The 13279-nt window shown below is 37.5% G+C and overlaps 1 protein-coding gene across 8 annotated transcripts in view; it reads right to left on the bottom strand.

Annotated features, from left to right (window-relative positions):
* The window catches only part of PPP2R3B (protein phosphatase 2 regulatory subunit B''beta), a 50085-nt gene that overhangs the window by 15557 nt on the left and 21249 nt on the right, over positions 1-13279 (bottom strand). For all 8 annotated transcript variants that reach the window (XM_021411789.1, XM_021411849.1, XM_021411818.1 and 5 more), the window contains 3 exons: positions 3755-3940; positions 1906-2009; positions 1250-1352 (listed from right to left, as the gene is read on the bottom strand). In XM_021411789.1, the coding sequence (XP_021267464.1) occupies positions 1250-1352; positions 1906-2009; positions 3755-3940 (393 nt within the window). The remainder of the gene's footprint in view (positions 1-1249; positions 1353-1905; positions 2010-3754; positions 3941-13279) is intronic.

Genomic DNA, 13279 nt, shown 5'->3' with positions numbered 1-13279 from the left:
AAGGAATAACAGTATCATTAATTGCATCCATTAGTGTCTATATAGAACAATTAACAGAGATTAGCATACGTCTTTCCTTAACTAAAAGGGTTCAAATTAACTGCAACAATTAATAATTTCATTTACAGCATGCTTCACGCAAATAACACTGCTGACATTTAAAAAAAAATAAAATTATCTTTTAAAAGCCAAACAAACATAATTTCCTGTATTTCAGATGGGCAGAAGATTTTGAATAAATTGGTCAGATGAATACCATTGATGAGTGTCGCTTGTAATTCTGTGTCTGATGATGATTCACTCGAGTCAGTTTAGGTTTTATAAATGTATTTTTTGTGCTCTTTAGGAGAAATTGTATTAGGTCTTGAATACAGAAAACCACTTTGCCCTCCAAAGGCCCTCCTTAAGCACAAAGGCTGCTCTGAAAGTAATGCCTCCTATTTATTTCCATTGTGTTGCTACAACAGCTACAAAGAGCACAATAACACTATCCAACAGGGCAAATTCTCAGGTTTTCAGCATAGCCAGCACCATTAGCTATGTATTTTTTGCCAGCAATGAACAAAAGCCTGCATACTGTGCTTGCAAAAAAAAAAAAAATTCTGTATGGCTGTTTGGAACATGTCTTGTCTTTCACATCACTGTTGCCACTGCTGAAACACACTACCCGCTGCCTCACAGTGCTCGTGACTTGGTCTCCATAAATGTTCAGTAAGTGTCAATGAATCTCAATGGGTGCAGTTTTGTTCTGAAAAGAGGAATTCAGTGACATACATTTGCTTCATCTGCACTTCCATGTTCATTTTGTCAGGCTGCCCTTCTGCTGCCATCACTCGTACGGTAACACAGTGTAACAGAATATTGGTAGGAAGGTTCAACCTGCACTACCACCCCACCAATATGCACCTCTGACATCAGGGACTAACAAAATATGAGACATTGCTTTCAGAACAGCCCTTGTAATTTCAACTGCCTTTCAAAACCCTAAAGGTTGTCTGATACTCCTGCAAGCAATTTTAGATCCATACATCTTATTGTAGGATTTAAAAGATGTCACTTGACATAAAATGATTAACTCTAAAAGAAGTCACTCACTAGCATCTCAGTGGACCACAGAAAGTGAGTTACACTAAAGTATTATTAATAATCTTTAATGAAGATCATGAAAGTGTATGATCAGCTCAAAAAAGAATTAAAAAAAGTCATAATTTTGTTGTGCTTTCCAGAACTAGTTTTTATTGCAATTTACTTGTAAAAAAGGAATGAAGTCTTCTTGTACTAAGTAGTTGCATCCAGGGTTCATTAGAAGATGAACAAACTTTGCAGCATCATCATAGCAGGTCTGAAGTATTCTGAAATGTAAATATACGCATTTACTACTGTACACAGAAAATTGTTGATACTACTTTGTATGGGCATCCTCTGAGAAAGGCCTATGAAACAGCACCACCACATTTAACTCAAAAGTTAATCAAACATAGCAAAGTACGCTACAAGGGAAGTTATCAAGCAGTATCATCCTGTAGGCAGGTATTCCATGCGACTGCTTACATGAGAAGACATTTTTTAAGTTAGAACTAGAATGTAAACTAGAAAGAAGAGAAATAATTTTGCTTAGAACTGACACCAGCGAGTTATGCCCATGCTTTTCCACTTTTCCCATGAATAGCCAGCCATTTACAAAGAAAATTTTAAAATCTTTGATCATAACAAATAAAGATTTGTTTGCTTGTTTTAGAAGAGGTGATACACTTACATTTTCTCACATACAAGATTGCTGTCAACAGCTGATTATAGGGAATTGTTTTCTTTCCCTTTATACACTGGATCTCATTCAGAGCTTAGAATATACATTTCAATTAACGAAATAAAAATATAGTATCTCTGAAAAAGTAATCTACTTACTTCCGCCACATTGCAACAAATTTATGAACTGACACATATCCTGTTCGTTCACCTCCAGCACAGTAAAACAAAGGACCTTTCCAGTAGAGTGGGCAATCACAAGCCTATAATTAGAGTATACATCAAGTCAACTCATTGATTGTTTATCTGAGGGCTACTCCCTCATTTATAAATCTCTCAAATTACATTTTACAAGCATTAAGAAAAAACATTAAGGCAACATCGTGGGAGAAACTCTTTTTGTAACACTGAACATATCTGTAGGGGACTAAATGCATTTCTGAAACTATAGTAAACACATTATTTACTACTTCATTTTTTTAACCGTTTCTGAAACCAGTTGCACCATCCAAAATAAGTAATTTAAAACAACTGCTTTAGGCCAAAATTCAGTAGAAGAAAGTAAAATATAAGGCAATCTTGCAGCATTCCTAATAGATGAATGCAGTTACATGTTCATGCTCCAAGCAGCTGAATGGAGTCCATGCTAATAAGTTCTGCTAAAGGGCTGAGTATGTTTAAGTCATGTAACTGTTTGTGCTGTCTCAAGCTCAGCTTTTGGACAACAGCTAGCATACATTTGTCTGGCTCAGAAGATGCTCAACTCATCTGCATCCTTGCACATGCATGCAAGTTTTTTTTATCCTATTTTCAGTAGCAGGACAGCCTGCACTGAGCATCAGTTGTATGCTTCACACTACTTATGGGGTACACCCTCCACAACTTCAGCATTTCTATGTACAGTACCTACTGCTTATGTGCTGCTTATGTGTCTGCTCCAAGCTTCCTCTGTCCTAACAGCTAAGAGCCTATCTTCTACCTAGAACTAACTATGACTTGGCGCAATCAGATGTGCTAACATCTGAAATTCTCATTTGGATCTCAAATAAAACTCAATATTGGAAGATGTGTAAGGTCACTGGAGAAAAAGAACAGTTACTTGTCACACAATACTTTAACTAGCATTTAAAAACATATTTTAAAAGTTACTTTGGCAAAATTTCCTCAGTCCGAGAGGCTTCACCCTATCCTTCAGGAGGATGCCTTTCATCACTGAATTGTAGTTGACTGGGCCCTTCCAGTCCTCTTGCTGAAGCATCATATCCACATGGAAAGGAGCTGTGAAACCCTATAATTCAGCTTGGCAGTTAAACACTTCTGGTGGGGTAAACTGGGAGTTCCTCATCACCTAATTCTGGTCTGCAGAAAAGTTTATTTCTATTTTCCTAAACCTGGGACTTGAAATGCAAAGTGACAAGATAGTAGTGAGAACCAAAGGCTCGTGACCAAAATCAATATTTCAGAAGCTAAAATTTAATTTTAAATCAACTAGTTTTTTGTGCATTACATAAATTATGAATAATCTTAGCTGCTTCCTATGTCCAGTGTTTTGTCACTCTACAGTAACTATAAAATAACTCTTCAATTATGACTGAAGAGTTAAGTGCTCAAGTTGCCAAACCATTCTGTATTTCAACATCTTTAAAATGGATGCTCATGACAGTGCTGAATGAGAAAACCACCTTTGGAAGATTTTATACCGATGATAGTAACGTTTTCATCACACAACTAATATCATGTAGGTCTGAAACCAAAAGGCATATCAATCTATGAACACATTTGGTTCTATGGTTTATTTCATTCTGTAAGCATAATTTAAGGGTGTTTTGAGACACTGTTAATGCAAAGATTTCCACACAACTGTGCCATCAACATTAGCGAGCACATTGTCTTATCAGCACTACTTAGTAGGAGATGAATACACATAATGCAAGGAAAAGCACACAGAACTCATGTTTTCTTTCCACAGATGTACAGTATTGAAAACAGTTAGCTAACAAATTCTCACCTTTGCAACTTTCCCCATGTCATCTAAAGTTGCCCTCTCATTTGGAAACTGTGAGAAAGTTCTCTCAATTTTGGCAATCACAGCATCTATATTTACTTTTTCCTTAGGACATCCTCGAGGAAAATAGAAAGTTGGAATGGTTTGACTAAGCGATGGTGGCAAAGTTTCTTCCTTCTTTGTCTGAACCTAAATAGATAAATACACATTTGACAGTCAGGTATAATGAAATCATGTATACAATAGGCATTCTCAGATGACTTGATTCTCCTGGTATTATCTGTTACAATGCACCTTCAAAGAGATTTTTGATGACAGGCTGAATAAGCTATTTAAGAATGAGAGTGCAATGGAAAAATTCAGGAGTGTTTCCAAAGACTGTCATTTAGAAAGATTTCTGGTACGTTAAAAGTTAGTAAAACAATTTCAATCTTCAACCTATCAAGTTTCAAGATTAATACACTAGACAGCTTCTCAAAAACATCTGAAACACTCAGGTTACCAGTTTTCTAAGAAAAATGTTGAGTTCTAGTTTAGCAGGCTGGTCATGAAAGAATTTTCTTTTGAAATACTTCTAGTTTTACAGCTTCATATTTTTGAAATAAGCATGTCAACTTTGTTACAAACGATCATCTTGTTTAGTACAGTTCCAGAGCAGATGGATGGTTTTTTGACCCTAAAAATGGTTGATTTTCATAAGGGAAGTAAATGAGACTGAGGCTTTTTTTGTGTACTGTACACAATTGTGCCATGTGAGCCTTGAAATGTTTTTCTCAAGGATTTATGATACATTACACTACTAAGAAATAAATAATAACAAGCAAAATTATTTAAACTAATACAGCCCCAGTAAAGATGAGTTTACCTTGTACTCAGTCTCACAAAGAAAGTCCAATAACACAGAGCAACAGAGATAGCAAGCATGGTAACAACTCTATATTCGTGATTAAACTAAGTCTTTAATCTCAAGGTCACTATCCAAATGTAAAAACAGGTTAATGCTGTATGATAGCTTATTCTAGTGTAAATATGCTCAAGATCAAGATTTATTTTCCAAGCAGAGTTGAAAGGGAAAAAAAAAGACAACCCAAAGAACCCTAATTTTACTCCTTTCCATCTTTGCAAAGGGCCTGTAAAGATGCTCATCCTTAAGGCAGTGAAAGAACTAAGTACTTATGGAGAACAGCTTTTAATTTTCAGGGCTCCGTCGCATGAGCTTTTACTGGAATACAACACGTGCTAAAATAGTCTGAATTAACCTTTCTTTCCCCTCCTCTGCCTTCAAGCCAGTGTTCCTGTTCCCAGCTGCAAAAGTTTCTCAACTGAGTTACAGGTTTTATTACCTAGAGGAAAACGATACCATGAAACTGTGAAAACTAGAATCAGACAGTGTCTACCATTTTCTAAGAATCCAGTAAATTACTTTCGGACACCTCATCATTAGTTTAGAGGCTTACTTAATAAGGCTTCCGCTTAGAACAAGAGTGCCATGAGGTATCAAAAGTCCTTTCCAACTGTAGACTCTCAAATTTGGGGAAAGAATTAAGACAGCAAAATTTTAAGCTTCAAAGCACCATTACCATCAGCACTACAAATAACACATGTGATTGGGTTAATACCTTGTTTAGGTCCAGGAACCCAGCTCTACGCATCAGCACTTTTCGTGTGGCTGCTGCAGCTACCCTATGCAAAGGCAGACTAAAGACCTACTCTTTGGACTGGTACCACGGAGTCACATAGCTAACATGCTCTTGAGCAATTAAATAATCTTTTACTTAACGATACCCAAGTCTTCTGTTTGTTCCAGAGAGCCAAGTCATTTTATTTCCCCTTCTTCCCATTTACCCCAGCTGCTCCCCCAGGAGTTGCTCAAGTTGCCACAAAGGAGCAAGCGTTAATGTGTCTGGTGAGTGAGACAGTCCCATCTGAGCAGAGGACAGGTGTCAATTACAGACTGCTAATGTGCCCTCCGTGTTTCAGGTAACATGAGGTAAATCAGTATTTTGAGAAAACTTAGGACAGACAGGAAAGGCATTTCAAAATCTATAGCTATGAAGGGTTAGAGCTTCAGATCAAAAGAGAAGTTTCTTTTAAAAGAAAAAAGTAGGGGCAGAGGGAGAACTATATAGGAAAAGGTCCCAGCAGAAGGAGGAAGGTTATCAACAGAATTATTTGCTCATTTGTAACTTTGTATTTTTTTCAGAAAGCAGTCATTCACTTCAAGTACCTCGGACTACAACATAATAAATTATTTCCATTAGTCCAGGTTAAAAGCTGCTCTTAAATGCATGTGGAAATCTCAGTGTAGGAGTTTACTAAGAACTGTTCTAGTACGTGCAGCTTGCTTGGACATTAAGAGAGAGTTACACATTAGAGCTTTTATTTATTTTCATCTTTGTCCATTATAAATGCATTCCAGATAGCAGTTAGGAGGAAGAAGTTAAGTAACAGATTCAAAACTGAAGACAGACATTTGCAAAAATTTGCAATTGTACACGAGTTACGTTTAGGCCTCACTTTGAATTCAGCATGTTTAGCTTAAAAATAGCTAATATTTAATCTGTAATTAATCAGTAAAACTATATATATATTTTTTCCAATGTAAGTATATACACACTGCCCCTGCAAAGTAAAAACCCTCTCTGTATTTTGAAGGATACTGTTCATTTCTACATGCTGGTTTCTCAAAGTAGGTAAAAGGAGAAATCATAAAAATGCTTCATTCACTTTAGAAAGTGTAAGAGCTGCCTTTCTGGTAGATTCATTTGGTGTTTGCACAAAGGCATCCCGTGAGAATACCATCTAGGGGACAACGCAAACTGACACAGAATATTCCCCGTGCTCTCCAGTAGCCAGCTCAGAGCACAGCTCTCACACGGTATCTGCCATGTGGACGTTCTCAGCACACTAATGCTTCCTAAATGCCACTAGCAACTTGCTCTTGGACAACTGAGTTGTGCTGTTAATGTCAATCAATACAGGGATAAGAGCCTGCACCAAAGAAAGAAACAGGTCATCCAAAATGAGCAGCTCCAGCTAATGCACTACAAAGTTAGCATTACACCTCCTCCCTCTCCTTGCCTTCCCAAGAAGGGCCAAGGATTCTTCTCTTCCCTCAGCCTGAGCTCCTCTGAGGACTGAAAGGCTTCTAGTACAGCTGAGACTGCTCTGCTGTGTGCACTTAATGAGGGAATGTGTGAAGGGCTCAAAGTGCCACTGCTTTCTAGAATTTCACCTAGATCCTTCTGTAGATGTGAAGGGAGACAACTGTTATTTCAGGGCAGCCAAAATGCTTAGTTGTGTGAGATTAAGCTCTTCTAAAACGAATTATAACTAGCCAGGGAATTTCTCCATTAGCAATAACTGTTAGAAGTCTCCTAACAGAAAATCTTTGAGCTGAAAATCTGCAGCAACAGTTATTCTTTTTATGAAACCATTCCACTTTGGTGGTCACTTCAATGCTTAAAAACTGACCTACATTTTCTTATGGCTTTGAGTTAAAAGATTCAATACTAGTACTGGCCAGCTAAACAGCCAAGAGACCAGTTTGGTAATAGAAGAGTTTCACTGTAACTTGCCCTGGCACATGAGAAGTAATATCCTTGGAGCTAAAGATTATGGCTGTATAAGCTTGAAAATAACTCATCCAAGCAGATGTGTGCCAAAAGTCTCAGGACTGAACGGCGCATTCCCCTTTTCAATAAGTGTATATGAAGCCCAGAATCTGTAATTGTATTATAAAGTTGCCACTGCAGTTGAAATTTTATGCTTAGAGATGGAAACTGAGGATTCCCCCCAAAATTCTTTATAATGTTGCAAAATTTATCTAAGATTTTTTCTATAGAGAATTAAAGAAAACCTTTAATACACTATCAGTTTTCATTCCTAACATACATCAGCTTAAGAACTGTCCAGTTATCCAACACTTATTTGCCTTGACTTTTACAAAGGAAGTGAAAACTTACATCCTAGTAGTGTCATTGTTCAATTGGCCAACTTCCTATTTTATTTTGCTACTCTCCAGATCCTTCACCAATTGTTACACGTGCAAGGAAAATGAAACCATTACTATAATTACAATATAGTAATATGTTAGTAATTGGACCAGGGAACAGGGATAACCCTCACCCCAACTGAGAGAAGTTCAGACTCGTTTGTCCTCTTACATCTACCAACAGATGAGTTGTACTCAGCAGTCAATTTGGTTCTAAACAAAAATGAAGACAGTGAGGATTCTCAAACGAGGTAGCATTTTTCCTCTCTCCCTAATGAAAGAGCTACCACTACAAGGGAGACTTCAGTGAGCGTACATACTTCTGAAACTAGGCAAGCTGAGTGAAACATTGCCTACAGGGCTACTGGAAAAGGAAATAAGTTAACTAAGTTTATGAACGTAATGTTCTACAGACAATTTACTCATTAAGTGACGAGCTCATTCAACCAATTTGGTATTTTCCTTTTTTTTCTTTGACGTGACTGCAGAAAAGGACAACTTCATTCGGAATCGTTTGTTTCCTAGTATCTGATAGACACAGCTGTTATGGCAGTCTCACTGGAAACATTCAAAATACGCTATCAGTTAGCACTCAGCTCTTGCTGCACTATTAACGCGAACCGCCATAAAGATTTCTAGATTAGAAAAGTCAACGGAATACATACAAAAGGGTCAAGACAGAAAGACTCTCCTCCTCAAATCCTACCTCCCATTTACAACAAGACATTATTTTTTACTAAGAAGTGAAACACCACAATTCTAAACAAAGACATTAAATACAGGTAATAAAGGACATTTTTACACATCAAACAGGTAGAAGTTCGGCTCAAGACCTAAGTATTTAACTAAGGAAGTTACCAAAAAAGAGCAGAATGTTGCAGTAGTTTTTAAATGTGTTGTGCATAAACAATTCTAGCTCTTCCACAGACTGAATCTTCTATTCTTGCATATCACACAGTATGCAAGCATTACCTGGGTACAACAGAGTGCATAATGAGGTAGGAAGATTTTCTGCACAGGTGTACTATTTGGCTCTTTAAATCCTAACATCTCCATAAACCGCACTTAGAAGGATTACGAAGCAGCCAGCAAGAAAATCAGACACCGCAAGAGGTTGCCTTCTTTAATGGATACAACAGCAAACAGAAGTCAAGATGAAGACCCAAAGGGCAACAAGATGGTAGTGAGGAAACAAACTCTGTTTGGTGCATGAACTTAAGTTCTAAAACAAATCAAAAGATTGGTAGTATAAGCTTTATGAAAAGTCACTCAGTAAATTATTGCAGAATACAGGTGTTCTGTGGTCCATCAAAGCTACAAGGTAACAGTGAATGTAAAAAAACTGTTACCTGAAAGAAAGCTGAAAAGGAATAAGTACCTGACCGCACTCCCTGCCTCCCCATTCTTCCACAGCAGTTTAAGTCTGACCAATAAAGTCTCAGGAATATTTCTGCTTTAAGCTACTACCTATTTGATCATATGGTGTAACTCTGCATTTCCTTCTAGACAAGCAAGTGACACGATCAGTAAGTTTTATGGAATCTAAATTGTGAAAACACAAACTTTAAGATTTGCTTTGCTGTTGCCTAGAAAAATGGTTCAGACTCATCTGCAAGGAAAAGATTAATTTCAACAGTCTGTTCCAAAATCTCAAATATTTTGGCACAATGAAGTTCCTTCAAAGATCTGCTTCAAGACAGGTAAGTCAGCTTACTTCTAGAATTACTCTAAGGACAAGCCCAGGCTTCTTTTCTGTAACATCAGCTCACTTGACCTTGTAGCAGACATTTGGACTTCTGCTTATCTGTTTTAAAGCAGCGATGTTTTTCCCTTGTTCTCTGTATGCTCTTCATTATGCTCTTTCTAGCCAAACAGAATGACAGATTTATTATTCCAAGAACTCACTGGCTGTACCATTTCCCATTCAGCTTCATACGCTTAACAAGAGAACCCTTTGACAATTTAAAGCTTTCAAAATTATTTTTTTCTCAGGCAGACTCTTTCTGTAATATCTAGCTACTGCTCTGAAATATAGCTTGAAAACAGTAATTTAGTCTGAAAGCTTTCTAATGAAGTTTCACAGCATGGCATAAGTTAAACCAATCCACAGTATACCTGAGCTCAGGTACCTAGAGCTTACCAACCTTTGTGTTGATACCAGTGGTAGTGCAGTGGGTCCCTGAGGCACTGAGACTGCCGAAAAGCAACCTTAAACTATTTGTTCTCATCCAGTTTCCCCGCAGTTGGTTCCACTTAGAAGCAACATGGTTCTGATGCTAACTTCAGGAAGATAAGAGGAATATGACAGTCATATTGTTTGAAATAAGCGTACATTACTCTTAAAATTGTGCTAAGACGGAATTTAATCTTATTTTAACATAATCAAATCTAAAATGTACACGAATGGCCAAGCTTAGAGACACATCTCCAGAGAATGAACCTATGCCAAAAACGGGTGTCAGACAATATATGCAAAAGCCCTCTTAAACCAAATGCTTTAGTCCCAGTTGCTTCTTCCAAGCCTCCGGTTATTATCTGGCAGCTGTTTTTGGATATGCTATAAAAACTAATTTTATCATACACGCTCTTCTTTCCACAGTAAGAGATAAACATCCATTAATTTTAGCCCTGACAGTTTTAAACTGGCTTCTTTTGCTGTTAGCCTCAACTCAGATCAATTCCCTGATCCAGTTTGGCCTGTAGACACTTGAAATTAGTGCTACAGTGAGCAAAAGGAAATGGAGAAAGGAATACACTTTTCCATAAAGCTCTAGTCATATGCTGTTAGGAAGAGAAAAAGCACTTTAAGCTACACTGCTTCTGATTTTATACATATCAATCCTGTGAATCAATATAAGGGAACAACTGTTCAGTAACCCTCCCAGCACAGTCTGTGTCGCAGTTCTTAGTTCACCTTGAAATTCTGCCCAGGCAAATACTTCGGGTGTCTCCTGCTGGTGTGCCAGGTTTTGCACTCTCTCATTATTACAGATTGACTGTTATCGTTCTCATCTGATTTATGCACATTCTTGGCAGTTGACTCTCAAGACTATTTCTGTAAAAAAGGCTATGGTCTTTTAGTTTTGTAATTCAATGACAATGAGAGCCCCTAATTTTAAAACAACTTTACTCCAGCAACTGAGCCATATACCACACGGTCCCATTTTGGCAGAATTGAAGCGGTCTGGAGTTTCTGGAATTGACACCTTCTGGAATTTACACTAGTAAATATTAAGTCTATGGAAGACTCTAGACTTACACTGCAACTTGTGTAAGTACAGAATTATAACTAGAGTGCCACGTCCTAAAAAATATATTCAATTTCTTATTTGCTGCAAGTGCATACAATCAACTCTAATAAAGGATAACCTTTCACATAATATGTTGTTTAACTCTGTCAGCCTCATTGTGCAGATACTTAAGTTTGAGATCTAGCAGCTGATGAACGTAATTGGTCTGATCCCTCTTCCATTTGCTAAAGTCAGGCAAAACCCTTACTGTTATGGCAACTGTATGATTTTATTTATTTTTAAACACTCAGCATCAAGTTTTATTGTACATCTAGTGCAGTAACACACTTCCCATGCGGTCCATGTCAACAGCAAGTATCAACTTCAACAGAAAAATATCAGTCCTAGAATATCTGTCTACTGAGTCGCAGAGATATAAATCTACATGAATTTTACAATTTAACATCAGAAAATTTAACAAACTAGAATCATATTTATTTCCTCACTGAAATAATGTTTGCACGATAGTCTCTGATTTTAAGGAAAAAAAGATGTTAACTGCTTGCTAGCTGAAGCAAATTTCTCCCCTTTTTTCAGTCCCAAGATAGCAGAGTAACAAGTACTTCAGCTACTTACTCTTTATCACATGATAGCTAGGGAAAGAAGTTTGGGTGAAATGGCCATGGCAAGCACCATTGCTGCATAGGCCTAAAAGTCTTACTAAAGCTTAAAAAAATTACTCCAAAACCTTCTGATAATTGCAGAACTATCAGTAATTCTTTTCTCCTTTGATTTATCAAGCCACACTTGAACAGTCAACTCAAGCCCCATGAGAAAGCCACTGAATAAAAATCTATGCTAAAGTCTAAGTGTTTTAGCAGAGCAGAGCATGCAATGTCTTGACCATCTACACAAGTTTATTTGGGATAGTGTGTTAATTCTCATGTAGGAGGGAGGTAGTAGGTAGTGGCATCCAGGAAAAGTTTCCACCTAGAACTACGAAATACATTCCATACATAACATCTTGTGAAATAAAAATATATTCAGTGGGAAGCATGCCACCACAGACAAGCTGTATTACACATGTACACATACATTGCTTGTATCCACATATGCAGAAGTAGCATGGAATAAACATGCAAGCACAGGGGAAGTTTTCAAATGGCCAAAACATGACTTTAATTAGTCTCTCCACCAGAGGTACATTAAAATCCCTTTTCTGCATGATACCTAACTGCTAAGGCACACGCTTGCCAGTCTCCTCACTTTCAGTACCATATATGATGCACTTACAGACCTCTTACCTGAGTTCTGCAACTACGATTTTGGAAATTAAAAGACTATCCTGGTTTGGTAGGTTTGGTAGCAATTTGGTATAGTTGAAGCCAAGTAATGCAGTCCTGCTAATGCAAATACATTATTGCTGTAGAAACACCTCCAAATATGGCTGCCTTTATCTACTTTTTGCATAGTTATGTACAGCTTCAGCATTAAAAAATGTCATGGAGTTAGGACTGTCATGATTTATTCATAAATGCTTTGCAATGAGGTGCAGGTGGAATACCAGAACGAAGCGGTAGTTACCTTCTCCCCCAAAAGCCACAAGCACATGAACAGAATGCATCTTACATATCTGTGAGTAACTTGCTTTATTTACTGACAGAACTTTTACCAAAGCCTTTGGAGGTAGTAGGATCCTTTAAGAGTTTGCCTGCTCTGCCAATTCAGAAAATGAAAATGGTACGGATTATAGAATGAGGAGAAGGGAGTAAAAAGCAAGTTTCAAAAAAATCCAGGTAAAGAAAGGCAACTTCTACTACATTTTGTAGTAAGATGGAAGTAGTACAAGAATGTTAATTGCTGTGAATTGTTGTCAGGCACCCTGCATTTTATGAACTATGTCAAATGAAGTATCCAAGTCAATAAAACACCCAATTTTTCATATAGTTGCAGCTTTCTCAGAAAACACTTTGATCACAGGTTAAATCAGTATTCCTATTTTTTTTAACTGGCACATTCTGTCACCTCAACTGTTTTCAGGAGAGTAGCTGGTAAGACCCTTCTAGTACATAATCATTTTGATTGTACACAGCTAGCAGATCACACTGGGACTCACTACCTGCAAAGGAGTCATGACTGACTAAACATCATTTTAATGGGGAAAAACTGACAGTCGGTTACCTCAGGCAATTCTAACATTTGTCTATGGAAAACAGTCGTTGACAGGACAGGCCATCAGTTCAACATCAGAAGTAACAAATAGGGCTAAGACAGGCATCCACTTAATTCGTAAACTCTGCAGCC

The sequence above is a fragment of the Numida meleagris genome, chromosome 1 (assembly GCF_002078875.1).
Source record: "Numida meleagris isolate 19003 breed g44 Domestic line chromosome 1, NumMel1.0, whole genome shotgun sequence".
Lineage (NCBI taxonomy): Eukaryota > Metazoa > Chordata > Aves > Galliformes > Numididae > Numida > Numida meleagris.
This window is presented reverse-complemented; position numbering and strand designations above follow the sequence as displayed.